The 15,133-nt window shown below is 46.9% G+C and overlaps 7 protein-coding genes across 7 annotated transcripts; 3 read left to right on the top strand and 4 right to left on the bottom strand.

Moving 5' to 3' along the window:
• Positions 1 to 11: 11 nt before the first annotated feature.
• Positions 12 to 2,245, bottom strand: C8R40DRAFT_1050517 (Endonuclease/exonuclease/phosphatase; the record flags this gene model as incomplete). Its single annotated transcript, XM_046224636.1, has 8 exons — positions 12 to 89; positions 141 to 392; positions 441 to 654; positions 708 to 806; positions 860 to 1,131; positions 1,197 to 1,326; positions 1,379 to 1,505; positions 1,564 to 2,245. 8 exons carry the CDS (start codon positions 2,243 to 2,245, stop codon positions 12 to 14), a joined length of 1,854 nt encoding a protein of 617 aa, XP_046084312.1.
• Positions 2,246 to 2,644: 399 nt separating this feature from the next.
• C8R40DRAFT_399348 (uncharacterized protein) lies at positions 2,645 to 5,168 on the bottom strand. Its single transcript, XM_046234932.1, has 13 exons — positions 4,867 to 5,168; positions 4,637 to 4,810; positions 4,498 to 4,572; positions 4,344 to 4,438; positions 4,202 to 4,290; positions 3,897 to 4,146; positions 3,725 to 3,840; positions 3,582 to 3,664; positions 3,440 to 3,523; positions 3,266 to 3,384; positions 3,184 to 3,208; positions 3,066 to 3,128; positions 2,645 to 3,006 (listed from the first exon to the last, which is right to left on the bottom strand). Exons 2-13 carry the CDS (start codon positions 4,722 to 4,724, stop codon positions 2,855 to 2,857), a joined length of 1,239 nt encoding a protein of 412 aa, XP_046084313.1. The 5' UTR covers positions 4,725 to 4,810; positions 4,867 to 5,168; the 3' UTR covers positions 2,645 to 2,854.
• A 710-nt stretch (positions 5,169 to 5,878) lies between these two features.
• C8R40DRAFT_1050714 (uncharacterized protein) lies at positions 5,879 to 6,483 on the bottom strand (the record flags this gene model as incomplete). The annotated part of the gene is made up of 4 exons (XM_046224656.1): positions 5,879 to 5,931; positions 5,980 to 6,015; positions 6,083 to 6,345; positions 6,398 to 6,483. The coding sequence occupies 4 exons, from the start codon at positions 6,481 to 6,483 to the stop codon at positions 5,879 to 5,881; spliced, it is 438 nt and encodes a 145-aa protein (XP_046084314.1).
• Positions 6,484 to 6,655: 172 nt separating this feature from the next.
• C8R40DRAFT_1161804 (NUC188 domain-containing protein) lies at positions 6,656 to 9,764 on the top strand (the record flags this gene model as incomplete). The annotated part of the gene is made up of 13 exons (XM_046230170.1): positions 6,656 to 6,809; positions 6,860 to 6,906; positions 6,958 to 6,961; positions 7,008 to 7,011; positions 7,050 to 7,176; positions 7,227 to 7,323; positions 7,375 to 7,451; positions 7,500 to 7,675; positions 7,727 to 8,254; positions 8,303 to 8,477; positions 8,536 to 9,423; positions 9,462 to 9,613; positions 9,662 to 9,764. The coding sequence occupies 13 exons, from the start codon at positions 6,656 to 6,658 to the stop codon at positions 9,762 to 9,764; spliced, it is 2,532 nt and encodes an 843-aa protein (XP_046084315.1).
• A 141-nt stretch (positions 9,765 to 9,905) lies between these two features.
• Positions 9,906 to 11,303, bottom strand: C8R40DRAFT_1050792 (uncharacterized protein; the record flags this gene model as incomplete). The annotated part of the gene is made up of 4 exons (XM_046224667.1): positions 9,906 to 10,661; positions 10,720 to 10,829; positions 10,883 to 11,191; positions 11,237 to 11,303. 4 exons carry the CDS (start codon positions 11,301 to 11,303, stop codon positions 9,906 to 9,908), a joined length of 1,242 nt encoding a protein of 413 aa, XP_046084316.1.
• Positions 11,283 to 13,258, top strand: C8R40DRAFT_399621 (C-3 sterol dehydrogenase). The gene is made up of 4 exons (XM_046234933.1): positions 11,283 to 11,677; positions 11,727 to 12,052; positions 12,103 to 12,904; positions 12,960 to 13,258. The coding sequence occupies exons 1-4, from the start codon at positions 11,489 to 11,491 to the stop codon at positions 13,005 to 13,007; spliced, it is 1,365 nt and encodes a 454-aa protein (XP_046084317.1). The 5' UTR covers positions 11,283 to 11,488; the 3' UTR covers positions 13,008 to 13,258.
• Positions 13,259 to 13,886: 628 nt separating this feature from the next.
• C8R40DRAFT_1198831 (uncharacterized protein) lies at positions 13,887 to 14,778 on the top strand (the record flags this gene model as incomplete). Its single annotated transcript, XM_046233104.1, has 3 exons — positions 13,887 to 14,243; positions 14,297 to 14,416; positions 14,476 to 14,778. 3 exons carry the CDS (start codon positions 13,887 to 13,889, stop codon positions 14,611 to 14,613), a joined length of 615 nt encoding a protein of 204 aa, XP_046084318.1. The 3' UTR covers positions 14,614 to 14,778.
• Positions 14,779 to 15,133: the final 355 nt, after the last annotated feature.

Genomic DNA, 15,133 nt, shown 5'->3' on the forward strand with positions numbered 1-15,133 from the left:
TAATACACGAGCTAACATAGTCGAACTTTTCCCACCGAGGGATCGTGGTCACTGGCTCGCTCGTCAATGTTCGCCATCCAGTTGTTGACCTATAACCCGTCGTTACAGTTGATGCACTATCGAAAGAGAATGTGGCTCACATGAATGTGTTGAATAGCGTTTTGCCTGTTCGACAAGGCAGTGGAAACGAAAGCATGATCCAACTGCTCTGAATTTTGGTCAAACACGTAAGTGTAACGTTCTACCGGATCAACATCAGCCAACTCATCCATCTCGGACATGATGTCCGTTAAGGATGCAAACACAGAGCGTGTCTCCAGATATTCGTTGCAGTCCCCTGCCACCAAAATGTTGGCCTTGCTGTCGATATCTAGCACAGATTGTACGAATTCCTATTTGAAGATGTCAACCTACTGAACATATGATTGACTATGACGCACAGCAACAAGGTCAACCTGGGATGTACGTTTCGCCACAGGAGAATTGACGGGTGGGCGTGAATTTCCTTCTGTGGACGAGGATCCGTCTTTTGACTCCAAGTGTAAATTCACGGTGAAAAGGGTAGCTCCGCCGTTAGTTTGCCATTCCGCCACCAGAGGTTTCCGAGAGTCCTCCCATGCAGCATTGCTTGGATCAATCCTTCCGGGATTAAAGCTGCAAGTTGACAGATATAAATCAAGGAGAAATGTCCATGGTATATCACTGACTTCAATTTTGGGACTCCGGAGCTACTGCTCACTGCAATTGCCTCTGTAGCCGTTCCAGCTGGGGAACCAGACACAAGGTTAATTTTTTGCGAGCGGTACCTGGTGGACATAAATTAAATGGATGATTATAAATTTAAGCGTAAGGAGTTCACAGATAAGCTTGACGAATATTCCCTCCTGGTTCACCGCCATCCGCGTCATTGACAGGATCGATAACCACAAAGTCGTAAGTGACGCCGTTTACAGCAGCAATCGCGGACACCAGTGCAGAAAGAGTGACATTGGAGCTGACGACGCCATCATCTGTTGCTCCATCGTTGTCCTGGATCTCCTGGAGAAAAACGATGTCCGGACTCAACAGATGCGTTGCAATGTGACTTGCGACTGTTGGGAGTTGAGTCGCAGTCGGTCCAAAATTATCTACCTAAGATGAATATGTGATTAGAGGAGGCACACCAATGGTGTAACTATTCAATTTCTACAGCTCACGTTATAATCACCAAACGTGACGATACAGATGTCTGTGATATCAGCTGTAATATTGGTCGGGGGAGCGGTTGTAGTAGGCGTAGTGAGAACTTTAGGTGCAGTCAGCGGCAATATGTAGTAGAACCCAAATCTAGTGGCACTGAATGAGAATGCGAAAGAGTTGCGAGGAATTATCAACGTACTGGTATTGAACTACCCCAGTGATATCAGAGAGCGTAACCCCGAGAGACACGACAGGGTTGGTGGTTCCATCGATGGGAGCACCTATGATTACTGCTTCTGGATTGGCGTCGGGGATATTATCTGGGCCTGTTTGACACGAGAAACAGGTTAGAGGTCAATGAGAAGGGAACAAAATCATACTTACCAATTGTGATAGATAGCCCTCCACGGCTGTTAAGCCCTGTGACGGGCCAATCCCCGACAACCCAGAATTCGCCAAAATCATTGGGAAAGGCAACTGAGAGAGGAGAAGGAACCGTCACGAGTTGGCCCTCGAGACTTGCCCAAAAGTCCAGCCCGTAGTCAGCTGGCACAAGAGTTGCATTAACAGTATCAACTCGACTTTGGTTGTTAGGTACACTGAGCCATCCGTCGGGGCCAACATCCAAAGCAGAAAGTGCTTGAGTCGGTGGAATTCTATCAGTACCAAGCTTCACAGGACTGACTGTGTTGCTTGTAGATAATACCACAACGTTTGCGGCTGTTGGAGAAGTGATTTCGGTGGCCGTGAGATCGTCTGGGTCGCTGCTTGAACGAAACTCGGACACCGTTCCTGTTACACTGACCATGTCGCCAACAGCAACTTTGTTGAGAACGGTGGTAGTCTCCGAGAATATAAATAGACCGTTGGATGCCCGAACATCAGAGGAGGAAGTGCCTGAGATGTAGAACCCCCCGCTAGTCTTTGCAGTGACTACCCCCGTCACATTAGACACAGATTTGCCAGCGAATGGTGATTGGAAAGCGATTCCTTGGACATCTGTGACTAGAGTTGCATGTATGGTAGATATTAGCGCACAGAACCAGAAGAGAGTTGACTTGAGCATGGGGCTCGAGGGTGCACAAGAAGCGTCAAAAGGACGCAATCATCGAGATTCTCGAAGCTTTATATGTCCAGGACATTATCAGGCTATAGTATACACATGAAAAATGGAACGCACACGGTATTAGCAGAAGCACATGGATGCTAGTACCCAGAAGCTTGTGAGAGATGTCATATATCTGCCAACCTGACTACATCCTTACCTCGCACGTTCGTTGAAGGAAGAAGGATTAATTGATCGAGACTTGGTCTGACTTGGTTCAATGGAGTACAACATACAACAAGGTCAAGTTCAAGCTGTTAATGTTGCTAGATGAGTCTTAGATAAGAATCCAAATTGTGACCACAATCAGTTCGGTTTGACGTGAGGAAAATTGAAAGATGGGTACTTACAAAAGAGAGGAAATCCATGTGCGCAGAAGCATCCTTATCTGATGCACCGAACAACAAAGTCGTTTTCGAACGCAAGCAATGATCCCGCAATCTTTTATAGCCTTCACTGAAATGTATTGCCAGGGTATGTAAGGGGTAAGGATATAGATACATTCTTGCCAGCTACTGTAAGTCGATGTATGTGCACATTCAAAACGAAATCAAGAGAATGCTCATGTGCTTAAGCAGCGGTACATTGGGTGTTTTGGGTATCGCAATCACCGACAGTAATGCCTGCGGCAGACCCAGAGTTAGCAGCATCAGCACAAGCATTATGCTGTATTGAGCAGGATCTCTGAAGAGCAGCAGAAAGGTTTAAGAAAGAGTCACCGGCTGTAAGTCGCGAAGATTAGTTGGCATGCAGATGATCACCGTGAAAAAAATCAACATACTTTCACCCGCGACAACGAATCCACGCCCACCAGTGGTCACAGCAGGAGCCAAAGTGTTACCAACTGAATGAAGAAGGATTAATATACCCAGCGAGATGGCAGGTACAGAGCTACTTACCATCTCCAGTAAAGGTTTGTAAGTTCTAAAGGGGTTTACTGGTTAGTACTACATTGACCGAAAACTCCATTATTTAACATACCTGGCCAGCAGCTGCGGAAGTCGTGGTCGTGGAAGCACTGGAGGTAGCAGTGGCGACAGCTTCAGTCGCGGCGGAGGCGCTCGCGCTCGCGCTTGCAGTCACAGTAACAGTGACAGGAGCTACATGAAGAGTGCTCAGTAATAGAAAGATTTTGTGGCCTTCTTCGGAGCTCACCAGCACAAGTGGAAGCAACGTCAACTGCAGCAGACGAGGTGGCAGCAGCCGCGGCGGTGACTGTTGAAGTAACAGTGACTTCCGCTTGAGATAAATTTAATTGAGCACACAACGTTGGCTTCAAAAATAAATAAAAACTTACTTGTGCATCCGTCTGATGAAACCGAGGTGACAGTTGTGCTATCTGCACTGTCAGTAGCAGAAGCAGCATCCGTAGCAACAGATCTGAATTAGAGATGATACGGTTCAGTAGAATGATTACTGAAAACTCCGAAAAAAACTCACGTAGCAGCTGCAGCAGTAGTAGCAGCAACAGACGAAGCAGCTACACCAGAAACAGCAGCGTTAATTTCGTCGGCCGTAGCATCTTCTACAAGCTTGTTGTCGGCGTTAATGCAACCCTTTTGCATCCGCCATGTGAGAAAATCATCAACAATATTTGAGTGTCGATACTCACCTCATCGACGATGTTATCGCAGGTGTTACCAGCGGCAGTGGGATCGCCAAGGGTACCAGGAGCGAAGGTGCCAGACTTAAGAGCGTCCTGAGGATCACCACCAATCGAAGCAATTTGTTGAGCCAGAGTGAGAACAATAGCCTTGTTTGTTGCGGCAGCACCGGTAGAAGCAGGATCTTGATGTTGAGATATCGCAGCGATTTCGGAGTTTACAGCGGTGGTACTATTGCATGCAACAGATGCAAGACCACTAGATTGAACCAAGAACTTTAGTGCACGTCTTCATGAACTGGCTTCAAACTCACACAGAGCCAGTGTTCCGCTCAAGCGCTCGATAGATGAGAGCAGCGGTCATAAGAGTAACATTGCCAGCTGCTTTGGCATTCGTGAAAGCCTACGAAAAACAGTCAATCCGACAACACGAAAAAGAATATTAAAACGACTTACCAGATCAGCCAAATTTTGCTGCAGACAGTCAGGATCAGTCGTATCTCCCAATCCACCTGCTGCTGCTGCATCTCCAAGTAAACCGAACACAGGGTCTGTGCAAAAAGGCAGACAATCAACAACAAGTGCGGTGCTGTCGTGCATTGCCAATTACCTCCAAGGTTCTGAGGGTTGCTTCCAGTGGCGATTGCATCTCGCATCAAAATCAAGATATTCTCATGAGAGTGCTCTGTGTAGAAGAAAGTTTAGTCGTCTGATTAGTAGAAACCCAGATAGAACAGATTCCAACTCACCTTGAGGAACCTCACGACGAAGGATAGGCGCCGCAATGTTAGTGGCAGCGGTATAAGCCAGGGCAAGCACAAATGATTTGAAGAGCATTGTAAGAATGTTCGATTATAGCGTGAACAAGGAAAGTATCCAACTGAGCGAAAAGGGGGTAGAATGAAAGAATCACGCTCGGCGACCTGCATGAAAGGATCTTCATCAATGGATGACCCCTAGACATACGACGGATTCATACCAATGAACTTGAATTTGGAAAAATCCTACAAGAACCTGTCTTGACTGGCAAAACAACGAGTGAAGGGAATGTGGAAAGAAAAGAGAGAAAGGAAGGGTTAATAGGGAATGAGTTCGATTTTCTTCTCATTCGCCTTATATACCTCTCGGATATTGATTCCGAGTAGAAATTCTCGTTACCACGTAAAATGGTGGTCACCAGGAACCAAATAAAATTTCTTCCCAACCGGACGTTTTCTGCTCACCCCTTCTCGACTCTTCCTGACCCTGCTTTCCCGAATCCATTATGCAGTTTGAATGATCAAAGCAGACTTGCCATTTACTCCGAGTTTTAACAAACATAATTTTTGCTACCAGTGTTGGTCCTACGTTTCCTGCTTCCGGTAAGGGAATAGAGGTCTAGTATCCGGTTCTGGTTTTCGCGAAACCAAGGTAACGACCGGATAACGATTGATACGAATTTTTGATTGTTTTTGTGCCTCAATTATCGCCTATTATCGCCCGAGAGACATGAGGAACAGGTCGTCAAATTTTCCGACAATTCCCCTCAGTGATTGAGGAACAAATGTGTAAAGTAGAACACCCGTAGAACGAGAAGCTGAGGAGGATTTTTTGCTTTGAGCACTCTTCGGGCACCAATTTGAATCATAAGTAGAAGACTTTGAGCAGCGAGCGCACAACGTAGCAAGATTCACACGACCTCCCTATTTATAGACTGACATCGGCATTGATGTTGTCCTTCCAGGATGTTTCCGGGATGCAAAGTCTGGACTGTCACTGCAGTACCGTACGCCCAGGGACAGTCTAGTTGAACACCAGCGGCATCGTGTAACCAATTCTTGTCCTTAGGTTTTGGTTGCTTCGGTGTTATGGAATACTGTCGTTGGGACGAGTCGGGGATGGTCATGATCTTCCTTTCGACACTTAAATATGCACTCTAATGGAGGGTACTATGTTCACTGAAGTCTCAATATCTCGATGAATTCATTATCCACTACACCCACTCATGCTCTTTATATGCGGACAGATGTAGCATTCTTCTTGGTCAAAGCATGTACATCTTGTTCTATAAAAGTTGAGTTTGAGAATGAACATAAACGGCTCGAGTGCTTACGAATACCCCAAACATGTGCTTTAAGGTCAAGGAATTCTATAAAACGAAACAAAGCCAATATTGATCATGAGTAGGTGCAAACTGTAAAAGTTGAGTGGCATACCGACGTTCAGCCCATCGTAAAGCTTCTTCATTTCTGCCCGAACGCGTGATATGTCCTCCTTGGATGCAGAAGCATCGGATAACGCCTTCAAGTCCTTCTCCACAGCTTGTATACGTCGGACCTGAGTGGTTACCTGTTCAGTGCTGAGTTTGAGTTCCTCGACGCTTGCTTGCAATGCAGCAGAAGCCTGCTTGTATTCATCTAGTAGTTGATAAGCAGCAAAAGATGAAGCCAGAGAAAAGCCAAAGAGGAACCCGACGATCCTGATGCAAATTGAGGCTTTTATTCAGCGATAGCGGTAGTAACTGAGCTCACCCGCCTCGGAAACCTCCGATGGGTTTCTTTTGGACAGCCGGAGCACCAACACTGGGAGTCTCATTCCTCAAAGAGCGGGTGGTCATCAGAAGACGACGTTGGGAGCGTTGAAGTGCATTGCGAGTATTGTTGAAATAGGCGCAGCGTAATGAGCTGGTGGCAATGGAAACGTTCATGGGCATTGCAAATTGTAATTGGGAAGGGCTGTTTTAGCAGCACGTGGTCAAACCTCCCTACCCCTCCTTCAAGTTCATTACCATGAAACGCGCCTTGGAAAAAACGCAACCTACCAATTTCAAAGAGAGGAAGAAACAAAGGCTTGCAAATGCTCGGACAATCGTGGTACAATCACCAATCACCACCTCGAATGCTGTTGCAGGTTCTTCGCGATTAGGTCCTACCGTCAATGACAGTCAGTCGGTTCATGAAACTTGCTAAAATATTACTGAAGTAGTGCTTCAGAATTGAAGCGGCTCCCGGGTGCTATCGATGTTGAGAAATTTGCAGAGGTGAGTTCTGGTTCTTTAACTAGGGAATATCATCTAATCGTTGTCGACCAGGCTCGTTCTTTCGAAATAAATGCAATGAAAACTGCTATTGAAACAGCAAGGCATGTTCTCGTCCATTATATGAAATCGCCACAAATCTGAAGCCGTACATATAGTTCGGCCTCCACAACTCGAGCATGGCAAGTTCTTCCCCGACATCTACGTCGTCGAGCAGCGAGTCATAATCCCCGGCGAGTACCTCTCCGTTTACGCGACAAAGCGCGTTCAGAGGTGCGCTGCGTACTCATAACGGCTACCTCTTATTCAAGTCCGATTTGCAGATGGATCCTATGAGGCGAAAAGTCCTCGGACGTGCTATGCCAAAACTCGGAAAGGAAAGGCGGCTCCCCAAAGAAGTGATATTCATGAATCGACAACGTATGAAATTTCTTCTCAGTCGCATCGTTTCGCTGCTGACCCTCCTTGTAGACGACAAAAGGTGGTTAGAGACCCACATTTGGCATGCAAAGCGCATGAAAATGGAGAATATGTGGGGATACAGACTGGTAAGAACTACATCAATCACAAAATCCATCTAACAAATTTGTCTCCAGGCAGTTACTCCCACAGAAAAGGCATTTCGTCCTTCACATCGTGCTTCAATACATGGCTCCATCCTCCATGATGCGTCGTACCTATCTCTCATTGAAATGACAGGACCTGAAGCAACTTTAAAGGCCATTTTGGAAATGTGCTGTGACGCTCAAGATGTCAGTCCTGGGGCTCAAAGGTGATCATTGTCTTGACCTATTGATAGCGTCTCTCAAACTTCTATCCGTAGATATACTTCGGGAGCTCGAGTGTGTAAAACCCACATCTACGCACCAAATCGTTATCCTCTTGGTCTGATCTGTCCGATCACTGTGATGTGGAAGTCCAGGCCCTCAATTATAAGTAAACCCTTAGAGGAGGCCTCCAAGTCTAAGAAAGGCAAAGGAAAAGACAAGCAGAAAGAAGTTCCACCTGAAGCCGGCGACAATATGCGAGTTCTCTGGATCTATTTTCACCCTTCAATGTATGATGAAGTGTTCTCTGCTCTTCGTACTTCTACTTCTCAAACCCTAGAGGCTGCAGGCAGTCAAGGCGTCATTGTCGACGTCGAGCTCATTGATATTCGAGGAGAGGTCGGCATTTTTGAAATCATGGGGCCCAAGTCAAATCAAGTTCTTCGAGGTTCGCTTTCTCCAGTGATGGCGCAGGCGAGTGACGACTTCAAAAAATTCTGGGCCTCATTGGGGAATATACAGTCGTGTGGGTCAGTGCCAAGAGGCATGATCATAGGGTTTCTTGTGAATGACCCGCGCTTGAGGTTCGTTGTGAATTGGAGACAGAGAGCATATTCAATAGTTTCTTCCAGATTTCCTCCAAAAAATGCCAAGGTGCAGTTACCGGTTGGAAACAGCGTGTCGTCTTCGATAGGAGTCTTCCCCTCCGCTGCATTAGCTGCATGTAACGTATGGGAACAGAATATCCGAAACCAACTCAAAAATCCGCGATACCAGACAAAAGATATCAACGCAAGACGCGCTCAGGTCATACCCTTCTTCTTTTTGCATCTTGGTTTGTACAATTCTTATTCTGTTGCTTTAGAACCTGATTCCTGGGACACCCTTGAATCCGCTGCGACAGGATGATCGGATACCGGTCATGCTCATCCAAACATCATATCAACATTCAGCCTCCAACGATACCGAAAGCATCGAAGGATGGACTTTCATATTTCCGGCAGGATGGTCTATGGCGTTTTTCCAGCAACTCACGTATACTGGGACTCGGGTCGCTGGGCAACGCGAACGCCAAACACAGGCATTTGAAGCAGGCACTCCATATTTCCCTTCAGATTATCCCTCTACTAGCGCATACAAAACCCACATATCGGCCAGAGCAGAGAAAGAGAAGGCGAAGTGGGCTAGGACTCCGGCCGCTAAGAGGGTAAATTATAGGAAGCTTGGCACACGCAGTCCGTGGATACCCGATTGGGAAGTCGTCTTGGGGTTGAAGGAGATGCCCGATGAGCCCTTAGATGATGATGACGACGACGAGGAGAATGTAGATGATGTGGAAGATATGCAGGACCTCATCACAACACAGCGCGAACCAGAACAGTCCCTGGAGCAACAACGAGAAGATTTCCTCGTAGATGATGATCCTGCAGTTGGTCCTTGGCTTCTTCGTGGTGTCGAGATTTCCAGCATCGTTTCCGATTTGAGCGAGGATTTAGTTCCAAGTCAATCGCTTCTCGCCACTCTGAACCGCCTTCGAGCGAAACGCTCACTTGAGCCACTTGAGAGTACTATCAAGCCTGACAACTTGCTGAAAAGCGCTTTGGTGTCGGTCCGTATAACGATTTGTTCGAAAGGGTCCCCGAGCGATCTTTCTCTTGTGTACTCGATTCCTGATCCAGAGCTACAAGAATGGCGGAAAGGTTTGACAAGGGCGGGCGTGGACCCTATACCCGCAGAAGTTGAATTTGTGAACGTGAGCATTATGATCGCTCTCTCTTTGTAATCTCACAGAATTTCTCCCAGCTTCCGGATATTGTTCCTGCTCCCAGTTCAATCATTGGGTACATAACAACTGGGGGATTCTCACTTTCTCGGGGAGAGGGCTTTGCAATCGGGGCAATGTCTCTTACTCGTTTGTTCGAGCTCCAGCAGCAAGCTAAAAGGTCTGTATATTTCACTCGCACTGTCATATTGTCTGACTGTCAGCTCAGGTTATCGCATTACGTGAAGTCCGATAAGACTTTGTTCGTGAAGGTCCGCGATCGAAAAGGACACCAGTGTCGGCTGGCACGCATTCATGTCGTGCAGAATTGATACACTTAGTTATGGTTGCGGCTCTCTACGTAGTGTGGCTCTCATGTTAACGTGCAGGGGATATAGTCACAATGCAGTGTTGGCCGATGCAAGAATGGGGAAGTGAAGGGTATATGAGAAAAACGGAGAGCAATGGTGAAATCAGCGTATCTTCCATTTGTCTACAGCCGCTTCAACTAAACGGCCCATCTCTTCCCTTGCCTGCTTCTTTGCGCTGTCTGTTATTCCCTCGAGAGCATCCAATGCTTTCGGCGACGTTTGTAAGGGATCGAATTCGAGAATATGACCATCCTTTGTTGAGATTGTTACCATATACTTTTTTGTCGGAGCGTACGGTGTCTCGAAAGAGGTTTTTGGAAGACCACTATATGGCCCCGTTGTAGACTCAGCCAAGGTAGCATCAGAGTTGTTCCGTGAATGTGGTTTAGATGATGTGCCAGGATAGAAACTGCTCTGGGAGTCTGCTCGAGGAGGGAGACCGGAGACGAATGAAGGATCTCTCCGGATGGATATATTACTCTGCGTGCGTTTCAGTGTGCGTGGTTCACCCATGTCCCCGCTAGACCTGCTATCTGGTGGCAGTAGACCATCCGTCCAAAACGGATTCGCTAGTGGCGAACCGTTCAGACTAAGCATCTGCTCGTCCTTTCTAGGAGGACGATAAGTGGCGGAAGAAGTATGCGTGTGATGAACAATTCGGGGATAAGAAGGGTTTTTCGCAGGCAGAATAGGATTGAACGTCGAGCTCGACGGGACACGCGTTCGGGATGAACCTGGTAGAGGTAACTTCGAAGGAGATGAAGGAGCACGCGGAATATGAGCATTCGAAGTGGTGAAAGGAGGTTTGACTTTCTGCGGACTAGGCGAGCCGGGTATTCTATCCATTGGAGCACGGGGCTACAGTTTATGTTTAAGTGATCTTGACAGAGTGGCAGAGAGAAAAGGCCATGCATACCCTGCCTGGTGCCTTTTCTCCGCTTGCAAGAAGTCTAGCGCGTTGCGCGGTACCTGGCCCAGTGGATGTACCCCCTTTCTTCTTTGGCGATATATACGACGTAAGACGAGCTACAATAAAATGGTCAGCCTATAACGAAAAGAGGGGAAAGTACCTCACGAACCACTCTTGGAATTCCTTGATGACTCGGCGTCATCGCCGTCTCTTGTCTCTTGTATCGCCATCCATTTCCGCTTCCTCTCAGTTTTATCAATTTCTCCAAGTCCATCGCCTACTTGTGCCGCCAGCTTTTCCTTCTGAGATCCTGTGACCGCAATGACAGGATTGCCGTGGTACTTTTCGCCGAATTCCTTCATCGTTATGGTCCTGACGGGTTTGGGTATGCGCGAGATGGTGTTCTCCTGATGAATCTTGAAGCCTTCGAGTTGATCTTCGAGCCATGAGCGAAACTGACGAGTCCGATGTTGTACTGCTTGAAATCAATCATAGAAGTATACTTGAAAGGATGTTTTCGGACCTTCAATATCAAGATTAATCAGAAGCTGTTTCTTCTCCTCATCGGTATATGTTGCACGCGAACTCATGGCGAAATAAGGAAAGGAACGCGACCGAGTCGGCAGACCGCGATTGTTGAAGGAGAAAGGCAATGCACACGTGCTCCCGTGTGCGCCATCGATTACTTCATGCGGGCGCTAAAGAAGGAAATAATATCGTATCATTGAAATTCTCAATCTAAGTTTTTACTTTCGCTCTTGCTCAACTCCCGACAATGGCTTCCACGAATGATGTTTATCTTGTTATTGGAGGCAGTGGCTTTGTAGGAAGGCACATCGTTGAGCAACTTCTCCGTCGTGGAGACAACGTTTCCGTATTCGACATTGTACAGCGGTACCACGACGTGCCATTCTACTCAGGAGATATCAGTGACAAGGAACAAGTTTCTACTGCGCTCAGAAGGGTGCGTCTCACTACATTGGCTTTAACTAGTTTTCAACGTGAAAATCTAGAGTGGAACGACCTGTATTATACACACCGCTTCTCCTCCTGCCGGACTCAGCGACCCCGCGTTGTACTGGAAAGTCAATGTTGATGGAACAAAAGCTGTCATTGCCGCTGCAGTCCAGAACAATGTACGGAAGCTCGTTTTTACGAGCTCAGCTGGTGTCGTCTTCAATGGAAACTCCTTGACCAACATAGACGAAAGACTGGCTCCTCCAGAACGGCCGATGGATGCCTACAATGAGTCAAAACAAAAAGCAGAGGAAGCAGTGATTGCTGCGAATGGGAAGGATGGACTTTTGACTGTCGCCTTAAGACCTGCTGGTATTTTTGGGTATGTATTATTTGCTTTGTACGCTCTGTGTTCATTCAATTCTTTTGCAGGCCCGGCGACCGACAAGTAATGGCAGGATTATACAAGGTGTACGAAGATGGAAAAACTCATTTCCAGATCGGAGACAACACCAATCTCTTCGATTGGACTTACGTTGAAAATGTCGCACACGCCCACCTACTCGCAGCTGACAAGTTGGACGTTCCTCCGCCTGCACCTCCCTTCTCCACACTCGAAAATATTCCTCTCGAAGCACCTCCACTCACGGAAGCGGAGTTGGAAATCACCACTCGCCCTCTTCCTCCCTTGGATCTCACTGTCGGTCGACGCAGTATACCTACATCAGAAGCTCGTCCTTTAGGTCCCTATGTAACTCCACCACCAGATGCTGAGAAACTTGTAGCTGCTTTCGAGGAAAAGCGAGAAAAACCTGAAGGACGGCCCGTTGTGCGAACTCGGTTTGATCCACTCTCAGAACCGAATCTTTTCCGGGCAAAATTCGACAACCCTGACTCCACACCTTTGCAAGTCGCTGGCCAAGTGTTTTACATCACCAATGGCGAGCCATGTTATTTCTGGGACATGCCCAGGCTAGTGTGGAATCACCTTGATACTATGTTCCCTGGACATCGTCAAAAGCGTGGATATACCGTGCTCTCTGCTTCCCTCGGATTAGCCCTGGCTTTTGGAGCAGAGTGCTGGGGATGGGTGATCGGGAAAGAGCCCGCTTTGACAAAGTTCAAGGTCACCTACAGTTGTGTAAATCGTTTCCACAATATTGAAAAGACGAGAAGAGTACTGGGATATGAGCCTCAGGTCGGCCTTGCCGACGGTGTTCAAAGAATGGTCGACGTATGTGCTTGCTATAATTATTCATGCGCCTAATTACTAACTTGATCGTCTTCAGTGGTGGAGGACGGAGTATGCTTCAGGCACTCACACAACTACTCATTAGCCTGGACGCACACTTATACCCATATATATTTGTACATAGATCCTCATAATACACAGCGAGAGCTGAATCACTCAAATGACTGTATAGACTGGGCGTCTGAACACATAAAATTTTTAGGATGAGTCTTATTTGCATTGATTACAACTCATTTATGTTTGCTTTCGTAGATTTCAACGTTTGACCACTGTCGCATGTAAGCCTACTCCAGTTCGGATGTGTTCTACCATATATCCACTATATCGTTCAACAATGTGAGATGATAGTGCACGCATCGGCAAACGACTTTACTCTAGAAATTCAGTGGCTTCTCGTGTCGAAGATATTCGCAAATAGTTCATGCCCTTGTTGGTCAACGGCCAAGACCTGAGCGTAGTCCAAAGGTTTCTTTCCAATTGCGTATGTCTTTATCCTTCTTTGTCCTGCATATGACCGAAAAAATGATTAGGCGCCTGTCCACCTTTGATCGGCCAATGTGATGTGATGTGATTTCCTTCTGTGATTTCCTTCAAGGGTGTACTCTCCTTATTATCACCTTGCCGCCTCATCGTCGATGATTTCTGCCTTATCTCTTTCTGGCACCCCTTGTGTTCGTCCTACCTACACTCTTTCAAGTGAGCTACAAGGGCATACTGAAGCGCAAAAACGAATCTTTTGGACAATGGCTTTGGCAATTCGGAGGCGCCCTTTAGCTTGGACATTCGCTTTGACGGTCCATTCGCCTCTTTTGGCCGATCCTTCAAAGGATACGGTATCAAAGCGTGCTAGGTAGTCGTATAAAAGCTTGCACACTGCTCGGTATGTTCCTCATCAATCCGACTCGTCTTGACAGTTCTCATATCTCGTTCTACATTCTAACTCGTCCATCCGTCTCTTTCCGCGATGTCGCACTACTACAACCCGATTCACCCTACTGTCAGCTCCCAGAACACATCTCAATATTCCTCCCTAGGCGGAGCAGTGCGCGGATCTCCTGCTCAGTCTTCGTTCCTCATTCCGAATCGACGACGTGTTCCTCAGTCCATCTACCAGCCGACTGGCAAGTGGAGAAATCAGACCGGTCGTCTAGCTCCCATTCATGCTCCTGTATCGGTTGACTTCAAGGGTTACTCAAGACAGGGTATGAGAATGATGGAGCTTTATGCTCGTGGTGCATTTGCCCTCAGCCAAATGATGGAGGGCGGGGACGATCGGGTCCTTGCTCATACAGGCTTGAAGCGCATCACGCTTCACATTCGTGTATGTATCTCTTTCTTAGTACCAGTCCTCATTGATTGAATTTGTTTTTACAGTGGCCTGGCTACGAGAATTACGAGTGGATACGATCCATTGAACTCAACACCTCCAGTGGTCCAATCACTCGCGCAGAAATCGCCGCGATTGTTGCTCAGAATTTCCATCGATACTTCGAGGTGAGCCAGCCTTTACGAGTGATCCTCGTACCCAGTGTTAAAAGGTGAATTACTTTTAGAAACTCCAGTATTCCTCGACACCTGCAATGGAATGGCACATCGGTCCGATGGGCATCTCGTTTGACAAGCTTGTACTGGTCTCTATCTCGAACGTTTTCGAGGATGCATGGCAAGCCGACGTTGCCGTTGATATTTGAATCTCCCTAGCCCCATTGACGACCTCCACGAATTTTTCTCTCGACACTATCCATGCATTCATGATCCCGAATTCACTCCCTTCTCAGTAGATCCCGTATTCAATCTGTATTACCACTACAACGCTGTATCGATTAGTTATTGTAATAGCAAACCCCTTTCACCTCGCTTGCATTCTGTTTTAATGCTAAAAAATGTGATACCAATTTCAATCTATATACCTGACATACGGGCTATGGTGGCTTTAACAAGATGTGGGTACATGTCTAACCTTTGAAAGTCAACCTTCTTCATTAGCCAGCATTGTCCCCTGGAAATTGCTGAGTAAAAGCTCAGAAATCCTTTTAAACTGCCGGTCATGGCTAACAGAACGGAGTCAAAGTGCAGTGATAGTGCAAAGACTGGTACATGGATCTATTTTGAAGTGGTCACAATCACGGCAGCAAGATCATTAGAACCATATAGATAGCTATGTATGTATGTATACGCGTAAATTTGATGAAAGTTCTTCAAAAGTTATGC

Source organism: Lentinula edodes (genome assembly GCF_021015755.1).
Source record: "Lentinula edodes strain Le(Bin) 0899 ss11 chromosome Unknown C8R40scaffold_27, whole genome shotgun sequence".
Lineage (NCBI taxonomy): Eukaryota > Fungi > Basidiomycota > Agaricomycetes > Agaricales > Omphalotaceae > Lentinula > Lentinula edodes.